Source organism: Castor canadensis, chromosome 12, assembly GCF_047511655.1.
Source record: "Castor canadensis chromosome 12, mCasCan1.hap1v2, whole genome shotgun sequence".
Taxonomy (NCBI): Eukaryota; Metazoa; Chordata; class Mammalia; order Rodentia; family Castoridae; genus Castor; species Castor canadensis.
The window spans coordinates 47,935,165-47,957,056 of NC_133397.1; the positions used below are offsets into that span (position 1 = coordinate 47,935,165).

Here is a 21,892-nt window from a genome sequence, read left to right on the forward strand (position 1 = left end):
GTTATAGACATTAATGAAATGAAATCCTGTATTTCTCACTTGCTTCTCATAAAGCAAAGGTAAAGGCCTGCACTTGTTAGTAAAATCTGCTTGGTGCAAAGATATTTTGGCTCTTATTTTTAGCTCTTACTTCAGTGTTGTTTCTACAGTATTTTAACCTTCCTGACCAAACTGATGGTACCTCTGTGTATAATATGCCTCAGAAAATCATGTGGTTGTGCACTAAAGCACTATGCAATTAATTTTATAATCATATAAAATCAAAAGGAAATGCCATTCACCAGATCATCCCACCAAAAGATGGTTATTTTTTTTTAAAGAAATCTTTAGAAAGGATTCAAAATCAATACTATGCTTAAAGAGTTTAAGCACTCACTGCTGCTTTTCTTGGTCCCCACAGTTTGGCCATCTTCTAAAGAGTTTGATCCTACTGAAGAACTATCTTGACTATCTTGATGGGGTAGTTGAAGAAATCCTTCACTGGAGTCTGAGCGAGTAGGTGTTAATGTTAGAGATTTCTGACGTTCCCGGTTAACATCTTTCTTGGACTTTATCAATTTCCTCATTTTTAGTGTAATCCAGTTGCCTCTCCTAATAGAATAAAATAATTCTTAAGTCTAAAATTCAGCACATAAATTCATCACAAAATCAGAAGTTTTCACAATACTAGAAATAACGTAACTTTTTTTCAAAATAAAATTCATAAAATTTTTTGATTAGTGAGGTACCTTCTAGGAGGAGATGGGTCATAAAATTTGTATTGGTCCATAATTTTTTCTTCTAATTTCTCCTTTTGTCGTCTTAATTCATTTAACTTATCACTATAAAAATTAAAAATTACATTTTAGAAAATGCACATTTTTGTATACCCATGCATGATATTAAATTATTTGGTGCCTATGATTTAACTTCTTCCCAAACATAAACAAATACAGATACCATGACTGACAACTAAGAGTTTATTAGGAAGTAACAATGAGGTCTTCCCATATTTTTCCTTCTTTTTTTTTTTTTTTAAAAGGTCCTGGGGTTTAAACACAAGGCCTCATGCTTGCTGGGTAGGCACTCTCTATCACTTAAGCCACTTTACCAACTCTCTCCATTTCTTTAAATGTACAACTTACTTAAAATAAAGGGATAAAGGATTTAAAGTTCCAATTTTCTCTTGTTTGAAGAAAATTTTCCATTCTGTAATTTTATCACTTCAGAATCTTTATAGCTATTAAACACTGTATCAACATTAACTATTTCCCTATTCTTGGATCTTTAGTATCTCAATTTTTGTAGAAGATTTATTATAACTTATATGTACAAAAATAAAAGTGCTGAATATTTAGTTTGCTAACAATTATAGATAAAATAATCTTACAACCACATGTTCATATAAATAGTAATTTTTTTTTCCATTCTGGCTGAGGTGTAATTTATTTGTTGAGAATTATTTCCTAACCCCTGCAATGGAAAAGTATACTAGTTTTGTCATATCCTTTTATGTTCTTGGCAGTATTTATTATACACAGAAACAACAAAGATCACAAGCAAAAGTGGAGTGATCTTTCTTAAAAAAAAAAATTTAAAAATACTGCAGTTCCAAAGAATACCATTTACTCAGCAAACATCTGATCCTTTACAATGAGGAAGGCATGAGGTATATGTAAAGAAGAATGTAAGTAGCTCTGCTTACAATACAGTGGAAGAGAGAAAATACGTACACAAATGACTATTATAACTCAAGGCAATAGCAGAATCCAAGTAAAAGTATTGTGGAAATATAAAAGAAACCTATAATAGGGAAAATATTTCTGTCTTGGATGATCAAAAAAATCCTCAGAGAAAAAACCCCAGATTATTATAATGGATGAAAAGGAAAGATAAGGTTGCTAACTTAAGGCACAAGGGAAGTTGTGGGGGAGTTCTGGTTTGCACAACAGAAAATCAGATGTATTGCATTTCCTTACAAAGTGATGATATTATGGTGGAAAAGGGTATGCCAGAAAGGCTGGAGGTAAAGAGAACATTTAGGAGGCTAACAGGGTATTTGAGTTGAGTGGGAAGATGAATTAAGAACAGTGTGAATGGAGAGAAACTATCAAAGTCTATAGTACAATAATATACATAATAATATTTATACAATTTAATAATATAGAAGTCTTTAGAAGATGATGGTCTGTGAACAGATACTGTCAACAGTTATACCACCAATGCCTGGATCTCAAGCGTATGAAAGTCTGACACTTGATGATTAGAGTACAGACCACAAATTCAAACTCTACTTTCCTTTTATTTGTTGAAATAGCACAAACCTCCAACTTCTCAGTACTATCTGTTCACAGTCACTCCTGCCAGAACCAAGTGATAGAGGCATTAAGGCTAGAGACAGATGTCAGACTATCAGATATACGTAGCTTTGTATTCAGTAACTCACAATAGGCAAGAATATTTGGAAATCAACTACATAGACATAATCACTGCATCCCTGAAATGAATTAGTCACCAAGGCTCAGAATATTAAAATAAAGTTTTGATAATGCCTCTGCTTCAGGCACAAAAACTCAAATACCAAGAGCTTTATATATACTCAGTGCTTCATCACCTAAAAGACCTCCTATGGCAGAGAGTAAAGGAAGACATACACCTGAAAGGACTGTCCAAAGAAGTCAGCCACGAATGTGAAATATCTTTGAGATTTTTGCATTTATTTTAAAAGTTTGTTCCATTATACATCTGTGTATTGAAATAAAAATAATATCCCCTACAGCAAATTATGTAATAAAATTGATGCTTCAAAATGTATTATGTGTCCTAGTTTCATATATGCTCTGGCTTATCATGATATATCAAGTTTGAAAAGCAGACACACATTGGGATAGGGGCATAGCTCAAGTTGTAAGGTCCTACATTCAACCTGAGTACTGCCAAAAAAAGGAAAATGAAAGAAAAGCAGAAATGCATTTTATTTAGTCCTTCAGATAATTCTGGAACTAAGTGTTATTATCTCTGTTTTAGAGAAGCAGCAGCTAATGATCAAAGAAGGAAGTGACTTGTCTATGAATGTAGCCTTAGAGAATTGGAATATGAATTAAGAGCAATTTGATTTCAACATTTGGCAATTTCTATTACACTATGGTACTTCTCATTTTAGTGGGAAATAGTATACTAAGACAAATCATAAGACAAAGAGTACCCAACGAGCTGCCCAGGTTTAAATTAAAATGTCTGAGTCTTATCAGATTCCTCCACCCTCAAGGGAAACATAACTTTTTCTTTCTTTTCCCCCGTCTTCAATTTGGTTCAAGAAAGAATAACTAATTTTTAGGTCTTACACCCCACTACAACATACTTTCACTATACTTCCATATTTTTTGCATTGCTGCTCTCTTAGCCTGGTATGTCACCTAAAAGCAACTTTCTACTTAGCCTTCAAGTCTCAGCTCAGCTTAGTTCAAGTCTCATCTTTGGGAAATCTGCCTTGCCTCTCCCAGACTAAGATACTCCAGTGTTCCTTCCCCTGTGTTTTCTATGTATGTATGGGTCCCACATGTACTTCTTTTACAGAATTATGATGTTGAATATTTACTTGTGTTTCTTGCTTTTCTTTCTTTTTTTTTTTTTAAAGCCTGTTGCCCAAGCTGGTCTTGAACTTGTGGACTCAAGTAATCCTCCTGCCTCAGCCTCCTGAGTGCTGGAATTATAGACCTACAATACCATGCTGGATTACATTTCCTATTTTGTGTTAGCAATTCTTTTAAGGAAGAACTCATGTTAGTTTTCATGTTAGTATTTCTGGTTATTAGCATAATGCCTGGAATATAAGACCTCAAAAATACATACCAAAATTAGAAAAATAAAAATGGTGCTAGTGACTTATGTCTGTAATCCTAGCTACTTGGGAGGCTAAGATTGGGAGGATTGCAGTACAAGGCCAGCCCAGGCCCCCATCTCCAAAATAAGCAAAGCAAAATGGGACCAGAGTTGTAGCTCAAACAGTAGAGTGCCTACTTTGCAAGCTTGAAGGCCTGAGTTCAAACTCCAGTCCCACCAAAAAAAGAAAAAGCAGCATGAATTTTCTCTGTCACTGGATATAAAACAACATCATGAGTATTACTTAATAATGCAAAATTATTTGGTACCTACATGTACTGTCTTTGTTCCACATGAAAAAGATCCTTGCTTTCCATGTTCTGCTCCAGTAGTGTTCTGTTCTGTAGCATTAATGTCTGAATTTGATCTAGTAAATGGCGATTTTCTTCTTCCAAATTTCCTTTCAGTTGACTGAGCAACTGTTAAAACACAAAAATTTATTTAAAAATATTTACATTTAACACAAATCACCTGAAACATCTGATATATATAAAATACTTCATGAAGATGTCTTCCACTGTTTAAATAAGTAGGTGACTGTACTTTGATCAGAACATAATTAATTTGGTGATAATGATAGCTAGGTTACATGCTATATACATATTTTCTTAATTCTCACACTGGGTCTAATATGTTAAAAATTATCTAATTCCAAAAATACATTTTTATCTTCAGAACTATTTAATTTATAGTCTAAAGGATAGATTCAAATTTCTAATCTATAAGGAACTAAGAAATATTGGACAAGTTAGTTAATTCTCAAGTCTATAAAATGAGGCTAGGTCCTCCCACCAAGATTACTGCAAGAATTAAATAGTTTATGTAAAGTGGTATATGTATGTTGCATACTAGATACCTAATAAATCTCATTTTTCCTCAACCACTATTTCCAAGCAAGTTTAGACATTTATGTATATAGCTTTTATGGCTTAATCAAGGGGAATTATGTAATTTAGTCAATGGTTAATATTACTAGCTTATTTGGGCTTTTTTATACACAGTTAATAGAAACGGAAATATGTCATAGCTAGGCCAGAGGTTCCAGTAGAAGCCAAAAACATTGGTTCTCAAAATTTAGCATCCCCTTTTAGACTTGACTTTAGCAAGTCCAGAGTGAAGCACAGAGATCTATATTTAAAAAGCAAAAGCAAACAAATATCCCTCACAATCTCTACCCACTTACTTCCAAAGGAAAAAGAAAACATTCAAAAAAGGAACAGAAAATCAGGAAGAATGATACTTATGAATATATATCAACAATCATCTACATCTAACAACTCATGTTTGGCTTATTTATATCTTGTTAAATTTAAATATAACATACATAGTAGATTTGCTGAAAAACTGCATTTATTCTCTTCCCTAGCTACCTTCTTGTAATATGACTTCTCACTCTTCTCATCAAGCAGTGAAATCTACTTCCCCCTTTTTTGAATTTGGAATGCCTTTGGCCCACAGAAAGTGGAAGTGATGTGTGAAAATTGCAAGCTTGGGCCTTAAGTTGCCATGTGTGCTTCCACTCAGTCAATTCAAACTGTGCTAGAGGATGTGAAACCTCGTAGAACACAGAGGAGGCACCCCAGGAGGCTACCAAAGACCAGCCATCCCTCCAACATATCTGCAACCTAATTATAGATGCAGAAGTAAAACCCTTGTTTAGACCTTGAGTCTAAACGTCAGTGAGCAGATCAGTACAACTGCTTGGCCAACCCACAGACTTGAACAAAAAGAAATGTTTACAGTCCATTAACACTGAGGTTCTATGAATGATATATACCATTATTATGTTACAGATAACTGATAAGACATATATTCAGAAAAGAACATATGTCACACAGCTCAGTGAATTATCACAAAGTTAACATATACATTAAACCAGCACCCAGATCAAGAAACAGAACATTGAGGATTGAGGGTATGGTTCACGTGGTAGAGCACCTGCGTAGCAAGCATAAGACCTGAATTTAAATCCCAGTATGAAGGAAAGAAGGGACAGAGGGAGGCAGGGAGGGAGAAAGGGAGAAAGGGGGGAGGAAGGGAGAAAAGGAGGGTGAGCATTAACTGCATCCCAGAAACACTTATGTGCTACCTTCTAATCACTATCCTTTCCAGCAAGGTTAACAACCACCCTGACCTCTTATACCACAAAAGGTTTCCATCTTCTTCAAACCATGTCATTACATGACTTCACCCCCAGCTAAAGGTTAACATTTGATCCAGGCTGTAACAAATCAGCCAGGGGTGAGTAGATAGCTAGGGTCCTCTGTGGTCTCTCTTGCACAGCCTTCTAGATCACCAGTGACATATAAGATCTTAGCAAAACTCACTACAGCTGTCTTACTTCTTGGATCTCATAGTTAAATTTCTGATTAGTTCATTGGTCTAATACTTGCCTAACCAGTATTTCAACCTCAGGCTATATGACAAATGACTTCTGACAACTCTCTAAGGTACAGGATTTTTTTTCTCTCTGCTCTGCTGCAAACGAAGTCTATCCCCTCCAATATAAACCTGTTGGTTTTTACAGCTTGTCCTGTGCTCTGTCAGAACTACCAATAAATGTTATATACCACTCATAACTACTACCCCCATCAAAAAAAGGAACAAGAAAGCAAACATTTTGAAAATTCTCAAAAGGTACAAAAAGTCAGGAAGAATGACATTTACTATGACTATACATAAATAACTATTTAGAGCCAACAACTGTCAATTTTGTACCATATTTAGTTTATTTATATATTGTTAAGATGAAGTATAATATATGGAAAACTGCATATATTCTTACCCCTATCTACACCTTACAATATTACTTCTCTGCTCCAAATCAAGTTAGTCTGAACCAGGGAAGGGGGAATGGGAAAAGAGAAGCCAGTAAGGTAAGAATGTGACCCTGAGTTCAAACCTCAGTACTGACCATTCAAAAAAAAGCTTCATACAACCATAGTTACTCCCCAAGGTTGACTAGTTTTTTTTTTTTTTTTAAACAAATGCCTCTCAATCTGCTGTATATCAATACTTGAATTAAGGAGTCCTAAATGTTTTTTTCCCGCTTTGGTGGTACTGAGGTTTTTGAATTCAGGGCGTTGTGACATCTCCAGCTCTCTGAAATAGTTGTTTTTGACCATTCTGTCCAATTTTGTTGTGGTTTCTTAAGGATCTGATATAACATTCTTCATTCTACCATTCTGGAAATACCATCTTATAACTATATTTTATTTAGACTTTTAAAAATCATTCTGAACTTTCTAAGCATTGTCGGGTATTTAAATGTATGTGCTTTCAAACTAAATTTTCTTTCTATTGGTTTCCTGTTTCATCCTAGGTGTACAATACACATCACATTTTATCATTAACTAAGCACAGAATTTTTCAATTTTGAAAGCATCTGGATAAACAAGTTTAAACTACTAGCAAAAATGAATGAAATTAATGATATAGGAAATTCTTTTGTTTATTTATTTTTTGAGCGATAGTAGGGCTTAAACTCAGGGGTCTGTACTTGCAAAGCAGGTATACTAGCCCCTGAGCCACACCTCCAGTCCATTTTGATCTGTTTATTTTAGATGGGGTCTCTTGAACTATTTGCCTGGGCTGGCCTCAAACTGCAATCCTAGCTTCCCAAGTTGCTAGGATTATAGCCACTGGTATTGGCTTGATACAGGAAATTTTTCTCAATTACATGTAAATTCTAGAAATATCCCACTGAGTACATACTGCTGTTGTCAATGTAATGTGATTTAGTTACTTTTTGGGTACTACAAAAAGGAAGAAAATAGTTATTAAACTTGTTAAAGCTTACCTCACATTGGTTATTGAGCTTGGTGGATGTGATATCCAGCTGTTGGTATTGTTCTTTTAGTTTTGAAAATTCAGCTTCTAATCTTGTTTGTTCCAGTTTAGAATTATTTAGAAGACTTTTCAAATTTTTATGGTCAGTTTGTAAAACTTCAGTCTCTTTTAAAAGCTGACTATAGGTATGATTTAACCTGTAATTAGAAATCATGATAAAAATAGAATTAGATTTCTCAATAGCTTTCGTTGTAATTTCCAAAATGTTAAAGTGCTGTAGACATCATACAGACATAGAAAATATAAAAGATTCTTTTGTCAGGTGTTAAGTTGATCAAAAATCAGTTTCTTTTGTGTAAAAGGTAGATTAAAAAGATTGAGTACCTGCTTCTAGAAAAGAATCTAGCCTTTAAATAGGCTGAAGAAATAAAGATATAATTTATCACATACAATTTAAAGAGTTAAGAAAAATATTTAAATTAAAGGACAAAAGAAAAAGTGACCAGTTTTGACTTCAGAGAGAATTCAGATTATAAAATTCAACATGAAACAAAGATGAGATCAACAGAATGAATCAATCCCATATGAAATATTATTTCAATATGCTTGCTGATAACTGAGATGACACACTGAAACCAAATTTTAGTTGGTGAGATTTCTGCAGTTGTAGCAAGTTATTAATATTTATGCAATACACCATTATTATTTTGTAAAAATTGAACTGTAGCCTTTTCTTTTTCTTCCCATGATTTACCTTTAGAGCGAGGTTCACTGATTTCTAAGGACAGGGATTGACACACTTTCTATAAAGGAGACCAGAAAATAAATACTTAAGGCTTTGTAGCCCACATGCTCTTTCTATGGCATGCTCCTTCCTTCCCACCCCACTGATCCTTCAAAATATAAAAACTTTTCTTAAGTTTAGGGACTGTCCCAATTATGTTTGAATCCCAGTAACAAAAAAAAGGTTAGCTAAATTAAAATATAGGAACACTATAGTAAATGTCTGGTATATAATAAAATCGACCCTATCCTTGTATTATATAACTTGTCACAATTTACTCTTCTGCTGCATATACTATACATGTATATCCTCTTTATTGTAAGCTACAGTCTTGTATTCTAGCATGGTGTTGAGCTTACTAATGTTCAAATCTCCCAGGAAAGAATTTTTTGAGTGTGTGTGTGTGGTACTGGGGTTTGAACTTAGGGCTTTGCACTTGCTGGGTAGGCACTCTATAGTTTGGGCCACACCACCAGTCCCAACAGTAGAGAATTTCTAGCTATAACAACTAAAGGAAACTAAATTAAAAACTGTTAAGCATGAAAGTGAAGATGATTCTAGAAATGAAAGGATTTTTTCTTTTTTTTTTGGCAGTACTAGGGTTTGAACTCACACTTGCTAGGCAGGTGCTCTACCACTTGAGTCATTCCATAAGCCCTCTTTTGTGTTGACTATTTCTAAGATAGGGTCTCATGAACTATTTTTCTAGGTTGGCCTCAAACCAAGATCCTCCTGATCTCTGCCTCCTGAGTAGCGAGGTAACTTTTTTTTTTTTCCTGAGGCACCTGAGTTTGAACCCAGGACCTTACACTTGCTAGGCAGGTGCTCTTCCTGAGTAGCTACTATTACAGGCGTGAGCAACCAGCGCCCAAGTTAGAGATTTTTAAAAAGGAAAGTGGTTCAATTATAAAGCTGCATTGTACTAAATTCATAATGGAACAAATAGTCATTAAATGATACCTATTTGAATTTTCTGTGCTGCCTTTAAGTCCTTCAGTTATGATAGTTAAAGTGAAGTACAAATGCTTCAGTCATTCAAACATTTTAAAGGTCTTGAAAACTTTCAAAATTGTACGTTTTAAGGTAGGCTAGTTACAGTTGGCAAGTTCTGACTTCCCAAGTCTTTCAATTAAAAAATAACTGTCCTGTGATAATGTAAAAGCATTAATGCATTATAGTTAAAAGTGTAAGTTCAAATCAATTATCCAGGAAATTATAAGGCTGGTTATTTGTAACCACTTTGAAAGACAAGAATTGGGATATCACAATAGTAAAAAGAGAGAAAGACATAAACAATGAGGTTTCTTACATTTAATTCAATAAAGCATACTACAGGTTTAGAAATTTTATTAAATAATGTAACTTAAAAACCTAATTAGGTGAATAAAACAAAAGAAAATAAGAGAAAACAGGAGAACTAAGTTTTTGTCTGAGTGAACCCATAATTAGCCAAGCAATTTTGCTGAGTAATTTACTTACTGCTCTGTGGTCTATAAGAAAAAAAAAATTAACTGCATTAGGAATTGTATCAAACAATTTATTTTTTTTATTTTTGAACTTAAAATTCTAAGTTCAAATTATGGCTGCTATTATTATAAAGGGGCAGCATACACTTCAGATATAGGAATACATAGTTAAAATACACAATTACTCATTACCTGTCATTTTCACCACACAGTTTCTTGTACTCTGCAGCAACTGTCTCATGGTTTTTGCTTTCAAGAAGCATTTTTTCCTGTTCTATTTTGAGCATTTTTTCCAAATCTTCCAATTGTCCTTTTTGTTTTAATAACTGATTATAACTGGGGGCGAAAAATAAGGTGTTTGGTTTATATTATTTTTAAAGAAGAAAACATCTTAGAAATGAACAAGAGTAACATAAAATGCTTGTAAATTTATATAAATTTCCTTCATAAATTACCTCTCAGATGTGTTTAATGTATAAAATTTATGATACCACCTAAAGAATACTTGTTTCAAATTAACAGCACAACAAAATTATTATAAATTACCGGTCTTCAAGGTCTTTATGTTCCACCTCAAGATTTTTGTGGGCAGACTTTAAAGTTCCATGTTTACATATGAGAGATTCATATTCTGAAGCCTGCCGTTCATGAAGAAGTTCCAGCTTTTCATGATCTTTGATCAGAGAATCATAGAGAGATTTCAAGTCTTCTCGTTCTTTGATTATAGATTCATTTTCATTTTCCAAGGAAGACTGCTGGATTAGGAGTTGTGCATTCTGGTTCATAAGTGAGGTACTTTGGGAATTAAGGGTAGAATTTTCAACCTGTAAGAATGCATATTATTAACAGATATAAGAAAAATAGTTTTAACTTAGGGCTGAGCCAGTTAAGCCTTATTGGCCATATTGAAATCACATGCAACTTTACCTTATTTCATTTCACTTGTAGTGTTGGGTATTAAACCCAGAGCCTTGTGCTTGCTAGGAAGGCACTCTACCTACCACTAATGCTATGTCCTCAGCCTCCTTACTATTCTTTCATAAAACCAAAATATTATAATGTTAATTTAAAGAAGCTATAATTAAATCATAGCAGATATGTTCATATCATAATGGGGAAATTTGGATTTTTAGCTTCCCAAAAAATAAGGTTACCATTTAATTTTTATTTCTGGAGGTGTTATATACACACACATGCCTGCCCATACATACACATACATAAACATGTATTGTAAGTTTAAATGAAGGTGATTAGCAACTACTTGTATTCCACTATGAGAAAATAAAAAACTTGAATGTTAGTCTATCATTTCTAGAATTTGGGAGCTAAAAAACCGAAATTTTATTTTTGGAGAATTTCTCAAGTACAAATAGTATTTATTTTCTTTACCACTTGGAAAAGGGTAACAGAAAGAACTTTTAGACTCAGAGAGGGAGTTTGTTACTTCTTTTAAGAGATTTGAGAGTTACATTTTTCCCTACTGAAAAAAACACTGGCAGTGTTAAGTGTAAGATGAACCCTCTGAACTAAGTCTAATGATTAAATCCCCATATTGTGTATTTGCTACTAAGTAAACTGATAAGAAAGCTGAAAAAATGAAATAAGGCCTAATTTGCTTCAACCTTACTCTAAAGAAAGGCTTCATACATGACTAACTGAAATGATGGAAAGATCATAAAGTAAATACAAAAAATACCTTTAGTTATTTTTTTTTGGGTGAATTTATTAATTTTTAGCAGCCTTGACATTTGAAAATGCTGATGTTTAAAAGTCTGGCATGGGACTAAATAAAAATATTTTGTCTTCAATTGTTAAATTCACTCACTAAGAAACAAAGTTTCTGTGTAAGGCTTCCCTTATTTTAATAGAATATTTCAAGTGTTTAATAGCTCTCAAATATTACATTACAACCTGAAGCTTGGCATTCTGTGTTTGAAGAGTAGTATTCTGTTCTTGTAATGACACTGTCTGCCTCTGAAGTGCAAGAATTTGAGCCTGCAAATTATTGTTCTGTGTTTCAAGTTGCTTCAGTTGAGTTTTCAATGCTTGCTTTTCCGCTTGTAATGTAGCATTCTTTAAAAAACAAAACCAAAAACACACACACACATATTAAAAAAACTTGTCAACCACATTTTTCTTTAAGATACTACAATTTTATATGATCAGTATTTATTGCTTTTACAATTAAAAAGAACCTTCAACTTTAAAAAAAGGACATTCTTCCTCAAATCTCTTATTGTGAACATTTAATCTAAGAAAAAGAAGGCAATAATAGTACAACCTTCATACAAGATTGTGCTTGTGTTCTGTTTTATAATATCCTAAAAGTAAAATATTCTATTCTAAATGTACTTAGTTAGGCAGCATCGAGGCCTGAATACAGGCCTCATGCTTGCTAGGCAGGTGCTCTACTACTTGAGCCTCTAAATGTATTTATTAACAGGAGAAACCAGAATAAGGCTGTCTGCTCAAAAGTACTAAGAAGAGATATATCTAGCCAAGAAGTTGTGCCTCCTCTAATTTACCCAAAGACAAATGTTATAGACATGATGGTCCCAGGGGTAGCAGTAAAACTAAGTATTTTCCAAGCACAAATGTCTGGAAGAGAAGCAGGTTTACAGAGACAATCTATACTATCTGTTTAAAAATTTATCCATAATAGACCTAACAGATGTTACAAATTTTGTTTTGTTTCAATGGTATAAAACACTCATTAAAACTCTATTTCAACTATAAGAACTTCTGAAACACATCCAAACAAAACATACCATTTTCAATTTTTCCAGAATATATGGCCATATTTTAATTTTATAGTTAAACAGATGGATTACAACAGAAATCATAGATCATTATATTTAATGTGATAGACATTAAAATGCTTACCATGGGTATTATATGTTCAAGATTATTAGTATTGTTGTTACTGATTTTCTTGGTAGTTCTGGGATTTGAACCAAAGGCATCACATTTGCTAGGCAGGTGCTCTACCATATGAACTATATCCCTACTCCTTTTTTGCTTCAGTTGTTTTTCAGGTAGGGTTTTTGCCTGGGGCCAGTCTCAGACTGCAATTCTCCAACTTCAGCTTCCTCTGTAGCTGGGATCAAAGGCACATACTACCATGCCTAGCTTCTTACTGACTGAGATTGGGTCTTGCTAACATTTTCCTTGGGCTTGCCTTGAACCTTGATCCTCCTGATTTCAAACCTCCAAGTAGCTGAGATTACAGGCATGAGCCATGGTATCTGGCCAGGTTCAAGATTATTTATAAATTAAAGTTCATAAAAAATAACCAGTTCAACTCCCATACCACCCCCCCGAAAAAAAAAGGTCTTGAGGGCTGGAAGTGTGGCTCAAGTGGTAGAGTGCCAGTCCAGCAAGCTCAAAGCTGAGTTCAAACCCCAGTACCAGTGAAAAATAAATAAGTATCAAAAATATTAAAGAAGCTACCAGATAATAGAAATAAGTTAAATATAAAAAGGCCATAAATTGAATTATCACTGCAATATGCAAAAAGTTACAACTGAATCACAGCAGATCACTCATAATCACTTCTACATTGTATAATCATTACTTTTACATTAATTATATAAACCATATGTCACTGTGTAAAAGGCAGATCATGATTTGACCTATGAATTATATACCGTAAAATCAAAGCTAAGGAAGCAAGTCAGGCATGGTGGTACACGCCTGTAATCTCAGTACTCAGGAGGGTAAGGAGAAGGTCATGAGTTTGAGGTCAGCGTGGGATACACATCATGAGTTATAGGATGCATGGGCTACATAGAAAATCTGTCTCAAACAACAACAAAACCACACACAGAAAAGCTGAGGAAATAAAATTCTTTAAGACAGGTTTTGATACCATATTCTTCCCTTTGTTCAGCTATTCAACTTAAGGATGAAAATAATATGGGATACTGATATATTTATATACTATCTTGACATAAAAAGGTGAACCATTTTTTCACTTACGTATATGAAACAATATTGCAGGTTAGCACTTTAGAAATTAAATTGTATAAACCCTAATGATTTATGTATGTATCCCTATGAATAAGGAAACTTCTATAGTCCAAAATCAACAGAAGAGACAGATGAGCATAGAAAGGATATCACAGAGCAGGAAAAAAATTTAGAATGAAAAAGTACAAATTTAGTCAATGTAATACAGGCAAATGCACAAAAATTACCAATTTATAACATGGCTAACCACAGGGCTACTACAGTTGGGAATGATAGCACAGGTGATTACAGGTGCAATCCCAACACAGGCTGAGGTACGAGCACCCTGAGTTCAAGGTTAGCCTGGGTTATATATAGCAAGACAGTGTATGAAAACAACAGCAAAAAACACAAAATCAAACCAAATCCTCATTATCTTAAATGACTAAAATCTGACAAACAAGTGATGCTCTTCCAGTGAAAACTATAAAGGAAGTTAATGGGGAAAAGATTCACCTGACAGAACTTGACGTGTTAATCCAATTTTCTGAACTATAATTATGAATCCAAGTGACACCCTCACAAACATACCTCTGAGCAGCTAAAAAACTCTTGTATTTTTAAGTGTAGGGGAAGGTGAGGTGCAGGGTAGATTTGCTGATTTTCCTGAAGCAGGGTCTTGTTGTGTATCCCATGCTGACCTCACACTAACAATCCTGCCTCAGCCTCCCAAGTTTTGGAATTACAAATGTACAATTTTATATAAACCAATTAAAAAAGAAAGTATAAAATTAACAAAACCACAAAACTGTATTAAATTACCTAATTTATTTCAGTTTAATATGTCAAATAACCATTTATTTCTAAACCACTTTGTTCCTATTAAAACATTTTTATTCTTTTTATTTTATCATTTTTACATTTACTTAAAAATTTTTAAATACTCACATTTCTTTCTACTTCAATTAATCTGTCCTTAACTTTTAGAAGCTCTCTAGTAGTTTCTTGACTTTCTCTTTCCCATTTATCTTCCCTAGATACTGGAGGAGAACTTTGCACCATCCTTTCCTCATCTTGTCTCTGTTTGAGTGCTTCGTAATTTTTCTTCACCTAAAATTTATTGCAAATATTTTAAATGGGGAGAAAAAAATCACCAAGGTTACATTTCTCACAATTAATTTGGCTCTACATTGGTCTGGTGAATGTGACACTATATTTTAAACATGAGATAAGTAAAATGTATAAATATCATTATTATCATTATACAATTTGAGCTTTAAAATGCAAATTTTTCCTCCTAGAAATATTAAAGTATACTTTGCTTCTGTGCATGCTCCTATTATATACTCAAATTTCAAATCTTATTGCTCGTGATGAAAATTCCCCTCAAGAACAGACTAGCTAAACACAGATATGTTGGTAAACAGTAACAATTATTTTTAGAACTATCTCTAACCAATTTAGAAATTTCACAGAGAACCCTATGTAAAGAACAAGTAGTTTACACATTGTCTTAAAAAGATACCTAAAGTTAAGGAAGTATCTGTAAATATCTACTCTTCTAAGAAGAATATGTTACCTACAATGAACTATGTTAATAAATAAGTGACTTCCTTACTTAGATCTTGATAATCTTAAGAGTGGGCAGTCTAAACACAACAAGGGGATTGAACTTTGATCACAAGATAAAAGCGAGAGCACACAAGGGAGATATGAGGATAGGTAAGACACCTAAAAAATTAGCTAGCATTTGTTGCCCTCAACGCAGAGAAACTAAAGCAGATACCTTAAAAGCAACTGAGGCCAATAGGAGAAGGGGACCAGGAACTAGAGAAAAGGTTAGATCAAAGAGAATTAACCTAGAAGGTAACACACATGCACAGGAAATTAATGTGAGTCAACTCCCTGTATAGCTATCCTTATCTCAACCAGCAAAAACCCTTGTTCCTTCCTATTATTGCTTATACTCTCTCTTCAACAAAATTAGAGATAAGGGCAAAATAGTTTCTGCCAGGTATGGGGGGGGGGGAGGGAGGGAGTGGAGTGGGTGGTAAGGGAGGGGGTGGGGGCATGGGGGAGAAATGACCCAGGCATTGTATGCACATATGAATAAAAAAAATGGGCAATCTAAAAATATATTGTTTTTTGGTAGTAATAGGGTATAAACTCAGGGCTCCTACCATTTGAACCACACCTCTAGTCCCCAAGGATATATCTTTTTTTTTTGTGGGACTGGGCTTTGCACTTGCAAAATAGGCATCCTATAGCTTGAGCCACACCTCCAATGCATTTTGCTCTGGTTATTTTGGAGATGGGGGTTTCACAAACTAGTTGCCAGGGCTGGCCTCGAACCGTGATCTTCCCTAATTCAGACTCCCAAGTAGCCAAGGAGTGAGTCACAAGCATTCAGCCCCTTCAAGGATATATCTTATACAGGATTTTTTAGTTTTGACTCAACTCTCCTAAAGTAGATTGTAAAAACACCAGAATGTCCTGGATAAGATATATCCTTGACTTGCTAACTAAAGTACTAACAACTTGTTCATCCTATATGATCAAAATTACCAGATTTAACTTAAATTTTCTCTTCAATTTAAATTTATTACTACTATGCTTATCCTGAGTCACTGCTTTTATCTTAAATGCTTATAAATTTTTAGTTAACCCCAAACTTTATATTAAGACAAGGATCAGCCAGGCTTGGTGGCTCATGCTTGTACTCATACCTATTTGGAAGGCAGAGATTGGAAGAATTATGGTTCAAGGACAGCCTTGGCAAAGAAGTTCATGAGATTCCCCTGCTCCCCACTCAACCAACAAAAGCTGGGTATGGTGGCACATGTTTGTCATCCCGGCTACACAGGAAGTATAAACAGGAGGGTTGCAGCTTAGGTTGGCCTGGGCATAAACGCAAGCAAGACCCTATCTGAAAAACACCTAAAGCAAAAACGGCTGGGGTATGGCTCAAGCAGTAGAGCGCATGCCTAGCAAGCACTCTTGTGAACCCTGAGTTCTAACCCTAGTATTGTGAAATAAAGATTAACAAATAAATATAAAATGGAATATGATGAATTGAGCCATTACAACTTATGTTTCATTTTCCCTGATTAAACAGAAGTAGAACTATCATTTCATAGGCTAGGTATATGTTTACCCATAGGTATATGAGAAATTGTCATTTTAAATTTCTAAATTAAAAATCTTATATTCCAACATTATTTTGATTAGTGTTAGAATGATACCTCATTTTTCATCAAAGGTGATTATATGTGGATCTTTTTTGTGTAAGTTATTAATCTATCAGAAATGCTTACACCTTTTACACTTTATGTCATTATTGATATGGTTGGTTTAAAACTGCCTCCTTATTGTTTGTTTTCTATTCATCCAATCTGTACTTTATTTCCTCTTTTCTCTTTCATTTAAATTTATTTTTTATGATTCCATATTATCTTATTTTTGGGGGGGGAGGGGAGTTATATTAGCTATACTTCCCTTTTTTTTTTTTTTTTTTTTGCACGGCACTGGGGTTTGAACTCAAGACCTACACCTTGAGGCACTCCACCACCCTTTTTTTGTGAAGGTTTTTTTTTTTTTTTTTTTTGAGGTAGGGTCTCGCTAACTATTTGGCCTGGGCTTGGCTATGAATCATGATCCTCCTGATCTCTGTCTCCTAAGTAGCCAGAATTACAGGTGTGAGCCACTGGCGCCCGGCTAGCTATACTTCTTGTCATACTAATTTAGGCCTTATGCTATCCAATTTTAACTTCCAGAATATGTCTTCAAGTGATATTCCTTTTCATGTATATTATTAAAAGCTCAGAACAGTAGAATTCAGTTGAAACCATAAGTATGGCAATAAACTAGTCCATAGAAGTTATACCAAAATGGCTAAAAGTAGAAGACAACAATAGAATTTTAAATCTCTAACTTTTAGACTTCAAATAGACAAACACCAATGCATACCCAAACCCATTATTTTTGGGGGCTGAGTAGCTTCATGAAATTGATTTTTATTTGTGACCCACTGATACTGCTTAATGGGAGTAAAAATTCAGGACAAAGCAGATTAATAAAATATGGCACCAATTTTTACATTATTCTTTGATAACCATTTAGTTAACTAAGCAAAGTTCTAAAATTTCTTCTGGAACAATATATGTTCCATGACAAATTTGTGATAAATACCAGCAATGATGGTGTGGGAAAAGTGAACAAAAGCTTTTCCCTTTCTGCATGAAAAATTCAACTTTGGTCAACTGTTTTTCTAGAAGCAATAATCTAGAAAATCTAGAGGAAAAAAAATGACCCCCTGATTGTAAATTGCATCTGGATTAGAAGAACTATAAACGCCTTACAGAAAGCCTTATTTCTGAACTTCTCTGGTGTACTGAACAGAATAGTTCTCAATGTGGCCTACAGTAATCCTGTCAGTCTATGTTTTGTTGATTATGGGACCCCTCTAGTAGGCCAACAGAGAGATGATAAAAGGAAGAACAAAGTAGAATAAGACTCTACTATCTACTAATCCTATGGAATGGACAAATCACTTTTATTTCAATTTAAACAGACTGAGCTTACTTCCTTGAATAACCCCAAATATCACAAGTAAACTGATCAAAAAGGGACCTCAAACTTATGAGAAGATCAGTTGCCTTCTTATACTACAAATATGATTTCTTCTATGTGGTATCCTCACAGGCATTATCTTAGACTATCAAAATCTGACTTGGATTCTCAAAAAAAAAAAAGAGTGCCAGAGTGAATTGTCAGTATCACACTGAGAGAGTTTTCTCAATGAAGTACGTCTATCTCTTCCCCATTCCAATCCTGCAATTCTGGTATGTCCCAACTTTAAGGAGACATAAATATGTGAAATAGTACTGAATAAATTTTAGCATATCCATATGACAAAGATGTTGAAAATTATTCTCAAATTTATAAAAAGGAAGAATTACAGTGTGCTTTTAGTTTCTATTTTATACTTTTTACTTTCCTGTCCAAATATTTACAAAATAGATGATAATTAAAATTACTTTGAAGACTATCACTTACTGTTTTAAGTTCTTGGCGCAGTTGCTGGTTATAATTTGTAGATTCTTCTAATCGAGCTTCTAAAGCAGCAATTTTTTCTTCCTTTATTTCAAGGGATTTCTTAAGAGTAGATTCTAATTTTGATTCCAAAAGTTTGTACCTACTGTCCAAGAACAAAAGTAATAAAGTTCATTATGGGAGGTTAGAAATATTTTTTTTCTCCCAGACCAAGTTGGTGTTACGTCTATTCTATTTGCTTTTTTTTGTTTTGTGTTTTGGAAGTAAAGGGGTTTGAACCCAGAGTTTCATGCTTGCAAGGCAGGCACTCTATCATTTAAACCATGCTTCCAGGCCAGAAAATTATTTTGAAAGATAATTGATGTTATAAATGAGTCTTATAAAAGCCTTTATAATAGACAAATTATCTTCCTCTTACTGCCCCACTCCACCTTTAAAACTATACCCTGTCACAAAGCAACAAAAATCAGTCAGGAAATCAAATTATAGCCAGGTTGTCAAAAGAACAATCAAGATAACTTTTCTTTTTTTTGGGCCGTAAAGGGGTGTGAACTCAGGGCTTCATGTTTGCAAGACAGGTGCTCTACCACTTGATCCATGCCTTCAGTCTCAAAAGAACAATTAATAGTCAGCTGTAGAGTGTACATGTATAATCCCAGCACTCAGGAGATGAGGCAGGAGGATTTCAAGTTTGAGACCAGCCTGCGGTAAGAGCAAGTTTAAGGCCCACCTAAGCTACATAGTGAGACCTTGTCTCAAAATTTTAAGTTAAAAAAAGAAAAGAAAACAACTCACATACACAACCCCCCAAAAAACCCCTGCAACAATTAATGCTCAAAAATGGAAGGTCTAAGTCCAAAAATGTTCATTCTGATTTTATATGACTAAAATTGATAGAAAAAGGAAATGGATGGACTTATGATATCATCAAGCATTTGCCTATTATGTTAATTTTGGAAAATACAGTATTTATAGAAGGATTTTATATAGATAAGACTTAAAACTCAATGAAAACTGTCTTTAGAGTATAGAGTACTTATAGTAGAAAAGAGAACTACTCAAGACACAGAACTGTAAGAGGCAGAAAGATGTGATTATTAATATTCTACTTATCTTTTTGAATGATGTAATGCATGAAAAATTAAATATGACTAACCAAGTAAATTTTTTTTAACAAAAAGGATGGTACATGAACACAGCTTGCGAATGTATCATAAACCAAGGGTTTTGATTAATCAAGTTCTTATACCTAATGACCCTGAAGACAAATCCAAATAAAAACTTTTTAAGTATATATATGAGAAATAATATCACATTCAGCATTCTATTATAATTAATTTGTATGTGTATATTTTCTGCTCAATCAGACTTTAAGTTCAATGAATACAAAGAACAAATCTCACAAAATTGATATTGGCTTGAGTCAATACACTTTTTTCTTTTTGAAGGGCAGAGAAAGGAAATTTATTACATGGCTTGGGTCATGCCATAGGAGGAGGCAGAGTAAAGCACTCAGCCCATCTTCAGTTATCTTCCAACAAACATTTTAAATATTTACTAAGTCCGAATTTTGGATCTGTTGAATTTGTGATGTCCAAGTTGCTCTGGACTATGCAAATGTATGTTAAGCAGGAAAAAACTAAAGATCTCAGGTGAGATCATGGATAGTATGCTCACCACACAGAAGAAATGTATAAGATGCCTGTGAACATAACTCTAGCAAACACTGTACTGAAAGAAAAGATGGCAGATAAAGATCTGTTGAAAGAGTCAAGAGTGATCACATCTGTTTACAACTCTACCACTGAACTTACTTTGTTATAATTTGTTTATACATTTAATTCCACAACTAGCTTATATATTCCTTGATGACAAGAAAAACTATCTTAAAATAGTTGTACCTTCAAAGTAGGCTAGAGGGAATAACATTAACTAGAAAGACTGGACTAACAGGCATTAAAGTCAGCACCTGAGAATGATATAAATTCCAAGATGGAGGCAACAGAAGGTTCAAAGAACTTGTAAGCTTTTCTTTCATATCACTCTAAGAATTGCTCAACTGAATTTTGGGTAAATGCTTCTGCCTACATGATATGTCCTTCCCCACTGTTTCCACCTGGCAAACTTTTGTCATTCAAGGGTCTGCTGAAGCATTATCATTTCTTTCTTACTTGATAATCAGCAGAGGTTAAGAACTCAACAGCAGTTTCTTCTACAAATTAAAATTTGGGAACAGATGTTAAACAGGAGGAAATGCCCACCCAGAACTGGGTTCATAAATTTCCATCAGAGCAATTTCATGGTTTAATCTATGTTTTCTTTCCCCAAGAACATGAAGTGCAGTGTCTTACATAGAGCAGGTAATCTGTCTGAATAAAGAAGTGATGCACTGTAATCCCAGCTCTGAGGGAGGCAGAGATGGGAGGATCACAGTACAACCAGCCTGGGCACAAAGTTAGTGAGACTCCATCTCAACAAAACAAGCTGGGAATAATGCTGCGTGCCTGTCATCCCAGCTGTAAGGGAGGCCATAGATAGGTGGATTATGGGCCAAGTGGGCCCCAGGAAAAAAGCAAGACCCTATCTGATAAATAATGTAAAGCAAAAAGGTCTGGATGTATGGCTTGAGTGGCAGAGCATCTGCCTAGAAAGCACAAGAACCTGAGTTCAAAACCCTGTACAACCAAAAAAAAAATTAATGCATATTTAGTATTTAGTGCCTACATTAAAAGACAGTCAATTTAACTTTCTGAATAAATCAAAGAAAATACTTCCTTATGAAATACTTGTAGTGTTAATTCAATAATGGTTTCCTGACTTTAGGTGACTGATATAATAAATGCCTAAAATTATTTCTCTGTTATTATAGATCTAACCTTTTCACGTATCAATCTATACTATATTTTGACTATTTTTAAAATTACACTAGCAAATCCTATTTAATAAGCATTAATTTTCTTTAATTGGTATATGTTATTCTATACACACTAAT

The 21,892-nt window shown here is 34.1% G+C and overlaps 1 protein-coding gene across 9 annotated transcripts in view; it reads right to left on the minus strand.

The window, feature by feature from the left end:
* Ccdc88a (coiled-coil domain containing 88A) overlaps positions 1-21,892 on the minus strand; it is a 139,215-nt gene that overhangs the window by 19,916 nt on the left and 97,407 nt on the right. For 7 of the 9 annotated variants that reach the window (XR_012439690.1, XM_074049738.1, XM_074049736.1 and 4 more), the window contains 9 exons: positions 18,904-19,045; positions 14,797-14,958; positions 11,812-11,973; positions 10,447-10,724; positions 10,093-10,236; positions 7,661-7,847; positions 4,135-4,280; positions 729-821; positions 377-591 (listed from right to left, as the gene is read on the minus strand). Coding sequence is in view for 8 of the 9 variants with exons in the window: in XM_074049738.1 (XP_073905839.1) it covers positions 377-591; positions 729-821; positions 4,135-4,280; positions 7,661-7,847; positions 10,093-10,236; positions 10,447-10,724; positions 11,812-11,973; positions 14,797-14,958; positions 18,904-19,045 (1,529 nt within the window). In the remaining variant the exon portion in view is untranslated. The remainder of the gene's footprint in view (positions 1-376; positions 592-728; positions 822-4,134; positions 4,281-7,660; positions 7,848-10,092; positions 10,237-10,446; positions 10,725-11,811; positions 11,974-14,796; positions 14,959-18,903; positions 19,046-21,892) is intronic. The other 2 variants (XM_074049737.1, XM_074049732.1) reach the window with 1 other exon arrangement.